This window comes from Glycine soja, chromosome 5, assembly GCF_004193775.1.
Source record: "Glycine soja cultivar W05 chromosome 5, ASM419377v2, whole genome shotgun sequence".
Taxonomy (NCBI): domain Eukaryota; kingdom Viridiplantae; phylum Streptophyta; class Magnoliopsida; order Fabales; family Fabaceae; genus Glycine; species Glycine soja.
This window is the reverse complement of record NC_041006.1, coordinates 6711267-6721437: the sequence shown is the minus strand read 5'-3', so window position 1 is coordinate 6721437 and position 10171 is coordinate 6711267. Positions and strand designations below refer to the sequence as shown.

Here is a 10171-nt window from a genome sequence, read left to right as displayed (position 1 = left end):
GTCGATCACCCTTCCTCTAGCCTCCTTTTCCGCGTACACTTGGGCATACTCATCCGCCACTCTATGCTCGTGGGTCGTGGCTAGACTTAGTTCCTCTTGGTACTTGCTGATGATGGCCAACATGTTGGTCTCCGTCTCGCATAAACGTTGAGATAGACTTCTTTTGGACCTCGAGCAAGCCTTCAACTCATCCTTTAAGATCAAACTATCTATTCGCGATTGGTCCCTTTCCTTTCTTTGGAGTTTAAGCTCGTTGTTGCTACCCCACAGAGCCCCTCGGAACTTGTTCCGGCTGTGTTCTTCCCTACAAGCCCTCTTGGTTTCTCATTCCAAGGCTTTGGTGGTAGCCACATTTACATCTCTCAGTTCGGTATTCTCCTTTCAGATTTTTAGAGCCGCTGATTTGAACCTTTCTTTAATTGTTTGGGCTTGCTCGAGTTCCGCCCTAAGGGCCTGCACCTCTTTGTCTTCCTCCGGTGCCTCAACTTCTTCCCTTTTAGCGGTCCTCAGACTTGGGAGCCAATCCAAACCTTGCACGTGGGCTTTCAACCACTTACCGTAGCCACCAATGGGCCCATTGTTGCTGCCTCTGAGCTCTTTGTCCTTCTTTTGTACCACTTCCCATGCTTTGCAGACCTTCCGAAGTGTCTCCACATTGGTCTGACTGAACCCTCGTGAAATGACAAGTGCGAGCTCTTCCTCTAGTGGTGCCCCTCTCATAGGGTAGCCAAGTTGTCTTATAGTAAGAACAGGATTGTAACTGATGCAACCCCTTGTCCCCATCAAGGGAACATTCGGAAATCCTCGCACGAGACAAGAACTTCGGTTCTTCCTTCTTTCCATCGAGGGAACCAGTTGACAGACGCTCCTTCTTTGTTTGATAAGAGTTGGTCCCAATTTGCGCCTCTTTTCTCTGTGCATGAACGGTGACCTTCTAACGGGCAAGCATGCCTTACCTCTTGGCGAAAAAAGTGTGAAACCAACCATACATATAGAGCGGGAGTACAACAGACAATCCTCGTACTGCTCTTCTCACATCTTCGGTCGAAGGTGTCATATAGGTCGGCTAGCATAGTGACAACCGGTCTTTCCTTGTGGTTATGATAGGCGAGAAAAGCATCGATCCCTGCCAGGTCCACCAACCCATCCACATTCGGAAAAAGGACTCCTCCAAAGATCAACAGTGCGAGAACGTCTATGAACGGGGCCTATTCGCTTCTACCTGCCAAGATTCTTGCTTTTGCCTCCAAACATTTTCTCGGTATCCCGACCACCCCATTTTCGACTTGCTTTTGGCGGTCTAATTCTTGCGCTGAGATTTGGACTATTTTAGAAATTCTAGCTAATGAGGGATAGAACCCTGAGAAGAGGTATGGTTTCCTTCCCCCTAGAGGACATCCTAGGATTTCTTCGAATTCTTCCACCATGGGTGATAGCTGGAAGTCCCCAAAAGTGAAGCACCTCAACGGCTGATCATAATACTGGGCGAGGGAGGCAATGGACTCTGTGGAGACTTCTACCATGGCTAGGTCCCAGATTTTACCATAAGCTTTGCAAAAAGCTTACCGCTGGAGCTGACCCATCAACTGCCCTAGCTCTTTTAGGCTGGTGATTCCTAGGCTCTTGACCTTGACTTGATAGAACCTCTTTTTAAGTGAAGACTTTTGACTTGATCCCATGTTTTACTAAAGTGAAACAAAACCCAGCGCGAATCAAAACTCCGACATCTATCATGGGTGGAATGGATGAATGCATGAAGAAATGCATATGATACAGATGCAATTTATGAACACGGGAGCCCGGGAAATTGTCTCCTTCTTAGATACAACGTCTTGGGGTAACACAGTGCCCAATGTATGTATTTAAGAAGGTGACACAGACCTTTCGTTGGTTTGCCAAAGAGAGGGGATTAAGATGGGACGCACGCATGATGCATATGCGAAAGGTACAACACGGGGATGTACATAGTACGACAATATTCACAAACAAATATAAGCAAAAGGGTACTTAACACTTATGCATGGCAGTGTGAAAAAATGGCACGCAGCGTGTTTGCCCCGTGCCCCTATTTATGGGACCTATATGGGAGGGAGCTAAAAGGGCTTTTAGTGATAATTCCCAAGGCGGTCATATCTCTCTTGATGGTCTCTAGAGGTATCATCCCCTTTGAAGAACATATTGCAGCAGTAGGGACTACTAGCAACAATATGTTATCAAAGAAAAAAACTCTAGATGAGGGTTCACTGTAATCAAGCAAGTTGGAGACCTAGCATGATCACAGATTCACCTCCACTCCTTAAGTTCCCATGGACCCGGGTATAAGGCCCTTTTTCAACTCACCGTGTGTGCAAATAGTGTTGGTGTTTGTGTGCATCAAATGAATAAATATTTACCTCATGCATACATTTTAAAACACACTAAAAGCATAAAAAAAGTTTATATACACAAGAACATAAGGAGAAAGACAAAGAAAAAGAACAAAAAGGGAAGTCATGGTAAGGAAAGCACACTGATTGATTGGCCTAACTCTATAAAAATTGTCCCCAGTGGAGTCGCCAACTGTTGCAACCTACCTTTCGGAAAGAGGGCAACGCGTGACTCGCGGGTGCGTCTTCCAAGAAAGGAATACGCGCGGAGTCGCCACCAACGTTTATTTGAGGAAAACGTCGGAAAAATCGGAAAAGACATAGCCTACGAACTTTAAGTGAAAGGTTCGGGAGTTGTATTTACGCACGGGGAAGGTATTAGCACCCCACGCGTCCGTCACAAGAGACGGCAGCCTTTAATCAAATGTGCAAATATGACTTCAATTTATATTCTTTTCCCTTTTTACGTTCTTATGTCTTTTTTATGCCTTTTTATGTTTTTATCTTTTTGTGGTCGACAAGGGCGTTTCCCTTTGCTCCTACGTATTCCTCAATTGTGATGAGAAAATCAGACCTACGTAGTTCTTTTGTGAATAAAGCGTTTTGGTTAAGTTATTTTTTAGTTTTTATTGAATGAAAGGTCATTTAAGGTGTTGGACCATTAGACAATCTTTCGATTCTTTTGAAAAGTGAGAAAACATTAAGGCATTGGACCATTAATGATTTCTTTATTTTTGAAAGAGGTAACAAAGTTACATATTGATTTTAGGCTTTTTAGAAATCTACACTTAACCAATAAAAGCGGAAAGACCATTTCAAGGCGTTGGACATTTGAAAATTGTTTTTTTAGGCGATGACAAAAGTTTGGTTTATGAATTGATTTTAGCCTTAGTTTCACTTTGGTTATTAGTCGATTCGATTTAAGAAAGAGAAATCCCAAAGAAAAACGTCCGATTGATTTTTTTGATTTATCTTAATAAAAGATATTTTTTATTATTATATTATTATTTTACCTCTTTTTGGTTTCCAACGTGGTTACGGCATGACCGAACGGTTGGATTTCATTTTAACAGAAATTAACGGATGTTACAGTTCAAATTATCGGTGGAAATTTATTTTATTTTTTTATTAGGCGAGAAAATGACTTAAGTAAATGACTAAAGCACGTTAAAAACGGAAGAAAAGAAAATTGAAAGTAAACGAAATTAAAGTGAAAGTACACAAAACAAGAAATGAATTGAAAGTCTCGGATTCGAAAACTTACCCATTGAAGAACGAAGAACGAACGAAGAACGTGGAAGAACGACGAAGAAGGATGAAGAATTTCCACATAATCGCTTATGAAGGCGTTACGGAAGCACTTTGACTTGAATTTTCTTCACGAAAACATGTTTTTTTGCCTAAAATAGCCTAAATGCATAGCCAATGGGTCTTGAACATTTTGAAACAGCTCCCCCCCTCCCCTATTTATAGGAAAAAAGGGAGGTGCTTGCCGCCCAGAGACTTAATGAAGAAGATTTCTAAGCGCACCCAAATTACTAAGTTCACCCCCCTTTTCGTATTTTACGGAAAAGTTACGGAAGCCTTACGAAAGTGTTTTGGATTTGATTTTCATCTTTTTTCTCTTCCCTTTCACCAATGTTAAGTGGAATATGCTTACCCAAGATTTTCGAAAATTTTACGGAAGCATTACGGAAGCCACGGAAGCCCCGGAAACCATTTTTCAAAAACGTGGAGGAACTTGCCGCCCAGTTGCTTCCTCCTTAAGCAACCCAACTTCCAAAATGTTCCGGAAGGGCCTAGATTTCGAATTTCTATTTACACCCATATCTTGATAAGTTCACCCCCCTTCTTTGCTGATTCTTTTTCCGTAACGTTACGGAACCTTACGGATTACGTAACGATACTTGTTTTCTTTCCGTAATGTCACAAAACTTTACGGATTACGCAACCATCCCCTTTTTTTTACTTCCAGAATGTTACGGAACCTCACGAATTGTGCAACGATGCTTTCTTTTGATTTTCGGCATGTCACGGAACTTCACGAATTGTGCAACGATGCTTTCTTTTGATTTTCGGCATGTCACGGAACTTCACGAATTGCCTAACGATGGGTGCCAAGTACCTCGAAGTGGTCAAACGAAAGTTGCATGCCACCAAACAATGGTCCTCGGACGAAATTAGGGTATGACAATAGTGAATGGAAATTGGATCATAGAACTCAATGCCAATGTAATCCAGAACTTCGTATGATTGCTGGTTGTATGCCATACTGCAATGCCTAAAGTTAATGAAGAAACTGGTAAGTTTTCATATGAAGCTGAATCACCAAATGAGGCAGCTTTTGTGATTGTAGCCAGGGAACTTGGATTTGAATTTTATGATAGGACACATGCAACTATTTCACTGCGTCAATTAGACACCATATCAGACCAGAAAATCAACAAGTCCTACAAACTTTTGAATATATTAGAGTTTACTAGTGCAAGAAAGCGGATGTCTGTAATTGTGAAAGATGTGGAGGGGAAACTATTACTACTAAGCAAAGGGGCTGACAGTGTAATGTTTGAACAAATTGCAAAGAATGGAAGGGATTTTGAAGAGAAGACAAAGCAGTACATTAGTGAATATGCTGATTCTGGTTTGAGGGCCTTGATACTTGCATATCGTGAACTTAATGATGAAGAGTAAATAAAATTAATAAAGAGTTTACAGAGGCCAAGAACTTAGTAAGTGAAGACCAGGAGCAGATTGTTGAGGGGATAATACAAAATATTGAGAAGGACTTAATTCTTCTTGGGGCTCCTATGGCAGATTGACCATAACTACACCTTGAGGAAAGGTGTTTGCGAAGAGGGGTGGAATTGTTAGGAACCTAGCCTAAGTAAATTAGTTACTGTAAGGGTATTAAAGGAATTGCAATTAGATATGGAATAGTTTGTTATAACAATAGTAGTGTTGTCTGCCAACAAAATAGCAATTATGTTATAACTATTGTTGTCTGTAGTGTCATAAGTTCGTTAATTGCTGCTGCTTGATTCTTATCTTTAGGACCTAGGAATACTATATATAGGTATGTAATTGCAGTTTGTGAGGATATGAAAAAGAATTATCAGCTTTTGTTCCTTTTCCCTTTTATTTTGGAGGCCCTTAGTCCTCAAAACTAAGGATTATTATCTCAGTTCATAACAATCCACTTGTTAGTATACATGTTATGGTCTCCTATGGCTAATGACCTCCAGCACTCTCTCGAAGTAACCACCTCGAAGAAAATTTAGCAGCAGTAACTCATAGAGATCTTTATTTCCCACTAAATTGCCACTCCTCGTGAATCTCTTAATGTCTCCCCACAAGATTGTGATCTCCTGATACATACCAAGAGAAGAATATCCACACATCAAAAAAGCAAAAGTTTGACTTGTGGGTTGAATTTTCATTTCGACCATTCTTCTATATGCCCTTAGTGCAAAAAAAGAAAGTGAAAATGAAAATGAAAATGCAAGAATTGAATCTCTATCATTCCAGCCTTGCAGAAAAAGAAAATTCAAGAATTGAAGTTATACACCAAAGGAAAAGCTGTCTGATCTTCATCTTTCAATATTTGAGCCACAACGATAGCCAAATCTGCTTTACCAAGTGAATTTAATGTTTCTTCCCAGAGGTTGTGTTCATCAATAGCATCATCAAATAATCCTCTGTTCAAACCAATCTTTTTCATTTGTTTCAGCAGTGCCTTTGCTTTTCTTTGCATTCCCTCCTTCTAATATGCTGACACGAGTAACATATATGTATCCCAGCTCATTAGAGAACCAATGGCCTCTACATCATCCAAAATGTCATGAGCACACTCAAGCCATCCTAACTAAACACGAGCACCAATTACATCAGAACACAAACTGGACCCTGCCACTGAATTTAGTTCCCCTTGAATACTAAGTAAAACTTTTGAAAGTTCACTAATCCTCCCATCTTTCTTGTAACCACCGATGAACTTAGCCAGAGCACTGTTACTAAGAACTAGTTTCCCATCATCATAGAAAATAAGATCTTGTCTGCTTTCCACTTTAAGGATAGAATCCTTATGCAGTAGCTCAGACTTAATATGTATCTTTAAGACAGTCCTAAGGAAAGGAGATCCAATGGCAATAAAGCAAGGCTTTTGCATATGTTTCTCACATTCTTTTTTAACATCATAGTTATGCGAGCTAGTCATATCCATAACAAGCTTAGCAGCAGCATCAATGTTGCTAAATTTGAAGTGCAAGCTCAACAAACTATCATAGAACTGGCAATAGTGACAAACATAAAAAGCCAAAACTCCATCAATGTGATCCTTCAATTCCTTCATCTCATTTCTCAAACCATTCATCTCTAGAATCTGTGAAATTACACAATCGAGTGTGCATCAGCCACAATCCCAGTCATCGACATTAATTCAATCAGGCTCACGCCTTTCAAAGACAATTTAAACCTCACACAAGCATCAAGAACAAGGTAGACCAAGATATCCATCCAGCTTGACCGTGATCGCATGGTGAGCCTTTTTATCATTCAAGCAATCATAAAAACCACAAACTTCAAATAGCTAATTAGATGCAAGACGTGTTCCAATTTCTGTCTTCACAACATGAAAAACAACTAATGACAACAAATGCATCGAGGGCACACACCCTTTGTCAAGCATCAATCTAAGAATCACTGAGGCAGGGGATGGCATTTGCAACCTATGCAAATTTGGTTAAGGTATCTGTTGAGTTTAATCCAAATATAAGTAAGGGTATTATTAGTAATAGTTGGTTAGAGTGTTAGTTTTTCTGTTTTCTGTTGTAACAGTTTTTGTTAAAAGCACTATATAAAGGTGCATATGTGTAAGTGCTTGATAAGAAAATACACACAAGTTTCATTAAAATATATTCTCTGTTCGTATCTGTGTGAGTGTGAAGAAGGGTTTATTCTCCAACAAATTGGTATCATAGAGCTCTAAGGTTCAGGAACCCGATTGAAGGTGCTGCAATGGTTTCCGCAACAAACACTGGTGGATTCATACATGCGTTACCAGTTCTTGATGGCAAGAACTATGATCAATGGGTTGTGAGGATGGAAGCGATTCTTGACTTCCATGAGATTATTGGCATTGTGAAGGAAGGAATCTCACAGAAAGAGAAAGATGATGCTACAATTATGAAGAAGGACTTCAAGGCAAAGTGTCTTCTTCATCAGTGTGTTGATCTTGTTGTATTTGAGAAGATTGCAAAGGCTAGTACAGCCAAGGAGGCTTGGAAAATTCTGCAGAAGGCATTTAGAAATACAAGAAAGACCAAGAAGGTGAAGTTGCAATCTTTAAGGAGGCAATATGAACTCCTTTCAATGAGTGATCAGGAAACAGTGGTTGATTACTTCAACAGAATGCAACTGTTGGTAAATTCAATGAAGACTTATGGAGAATCATTGTCAGATCAGATGATTGTTGAAAAGATCTTGAGAACTTTGTCTCCTCAATTTGATCACATTGTGGTAGCAACTGAAGAATTGAAGGATCTTGAAAAATTAAAGATTGAAGAACTGCAAAATTCTCTTGAAGCTCATGAGCAGAGGTTGATTGAAAGGGAAAATTCAGGGGATTTGGATCAAGCAATGCAGGCCCAGTTTACCAAGAATGATGGAAACAAGAAGAAATGGAAGAAAGGAAAAGGCAGTGGCAAAGGGAATTGGTTCTCAAACAAAGAAAAAGACAAGATTGGAGATAAACCTGAATCCTCTAATAAAGGAGGAGGAGGGAACTTCAGTAATCAAAAAGGAAAGAAAGGACAAGATAAAAGAAAGATTTAGTGTTATAACTGTGAGAAATGGGGGCATTATGCCTCTTAATGTTGGCATGGAAAAGGAAAACATAACAAGAATTCTGAAGAAAAGGCAAACATAGCTCAAGATGAGGATTCAGAAGATGAACACCCTGTGATGTTAGTGGCAACTAGTGATAGCAACCCACATTCTGAGGCTTGGTATCTAGATACTGGTTGTTCTAACCACATGATAGATCACAAGGAGTGGCTTGGTGATTTTGATGAAAATAGAAGATCCAAGATCAGATTGGCAGATAGCAGAACTCTAAGTGCAGAAGGCATGGGGAACATTCTTATTCAGAGAAAGGATGGGAAAACAACACTCATTGAAAATGTGTTGTATGTTCCTGGGATGAGATGCAATCTGATGAGTGTAGCCAATTGGTGGAAAAGGTATTCTCTGTGTCAATGAAGGATTGAATGGTGGAATTGTTTGATCCTAATCTGAAGCTAGTCTTTAGATCTGCACTCTCAAGAAATAGAACCTTTCAAGCCAACATTAAGGCAGCAGAGGTACAATGTTTAAAGGCTACAAAGATCAACCAATTGAGCTGGATTTGGCATCTCAGGTTTGGTCACTTAAATTTCAAAAGTTTGAATATGTTAGTAACTAATAATATGGTTATAGGTCAGCCAAAATTAAATGTACCAGAGAAGGTGTTTGATGTGTGTCTCATTGGCAAGCAACCAAGAAATTCCTTTAATTCCCATTTGCCAATGAGAGCTTCCAATGTACTTGGTGTTGTGCATTTTGATGTGTGTGGTCCTTTTGAGGTACCATCACTGGGTGGGAACAAGTACTTCACATCATTTGTAGATGAGCATAGCAGAATGATGTGGTTATACTTGATCAAGGAAAAAAATGAGGTGTTCTCAGTTTTCCAGAAATTCAAGGTGATGGTAGAGAAGCAAAGTGGACAAGCTTTGAAGGTTCTGAGGACAAATGGAGGTGGTGAATACACTTCCAAGGCATTCAACACCTATTGTGAGCAACATGGAATAATTCATGAGGTAACGGCACCTTATACACCACAACACAATGGCTTGGCAGAACGAAGAAATAGAACTATCCTTGACATGACAAGGAGCATGCTAAAGTAGAAAAAGCTACCTCATTCATTCTGGGGAGAAACTGTGAGCACAACAACTTATATGTTGAACAGATGTTCTACTAAGAGATTGAAAGAGAAAGTCCCAAAAGAGGTTTGGTCTGGAAGAAAGCCATTGGTTAGTCATCTCAGGATCTTTGGATCCCTATGCTACAAACACATTCTTGATGCCAAAAGGAGGAAATTGGAAGACAAAACTGAACCAATGATATTAATAGGCTGTCATGTTACTGGTGCCTATAGACTCTATAATTCACACAAGCAGAAGGTTGAGATCATTAGAGATGTATACTTCAATGAGGCAGAGGCAAGGGACTAGAGCAGACAAAGGTGTGAAATTAGACCAATAATATCAACAATTGAAGAAGATCAGAATGAGGTTAGCACTATAAACGCAGAAATAAATGCAAAGGCAAAATCACCACAAAATCAGATACCACAAAGAGAGTGAAGGATGTCAACTAGATACTTTGATTTTGAAATGGGAAGTGATATTGAGGTAACAGAAGAAGGAGAATTGGTTCACTTTGCATTACTAGCATATGCAGAACCAATTAGTTATGAAGAAGCATTACAAGAACAGGTTTGGAAGAACGCAATGCTGGAAGAGTTGAAAGCTATTGAAAAGAATAACACTTGGGAGCTAGTTGACTTACCAAATAATAAGAGAGCAATTGGTGTGAAGTGGGTGTTCAAGTTGAAATTGAATCCCAACGACATTGTTGCAAAGCATAAGACAAGGCTTGTGGCAAGAGGCTTCCTTCAAAAACCTGGCATAGACTATTCTAAGGTTTATGCACCAGTGGCAAGAATCGAGACTGTTAGACTAGTAGTAGAAATGGCTAGCAACCAT

At 39.8% G+C, this 10171-nt stretch overlaps 1 protein-coding gene across 1 annotated transcript; it reads left to right on the top strand.

Annotated features, from left to right (window-relative positions):
- Positions 1–7076: 7076 nt before the first annotated feature.
- LOC114411076 lies at positions 7077–8621 on the top strand. Its single transcript, XM_028374841.1, has 4 exons — positions 7077–7109; positions 7200–7234; positions 7343–8151; positions 8251–8621. Exons 1-4 carry the CDS (start codon positions 7077–7079, stop codon positions 8619–8621), a joined length of 1248 nt encoding a protein of 415 aa, XP_028230642.1.
- The last annotated feature ends 1550 nt before the right edge of the window (positions 8622–10171 follow it).

Excerpts from the sequence above, each read along its gene's own strand:
- LOC114411076 (XM_028374841.1), top strand. The coding sequence starts at position 7,077 with ATGGCATTTGCAACCTATGCAAATTTGGTTAAG. Across the intron at positions 7,235-7,342 it reads CTATATAAAGGTGCATATGT|AGCTCTAAGGTTCAGGAACC; the intron begins GTAAGTGCTTGA and ends TTGGTATCATAG. Across the intron at positions 8,152-8,250 it reads AGGAGGAGGAGGGAACTTCA|GAAAACATAACAAGAATTCT; the intron begins GTAATCAAAAAG and ends GGCATGGAAAAG.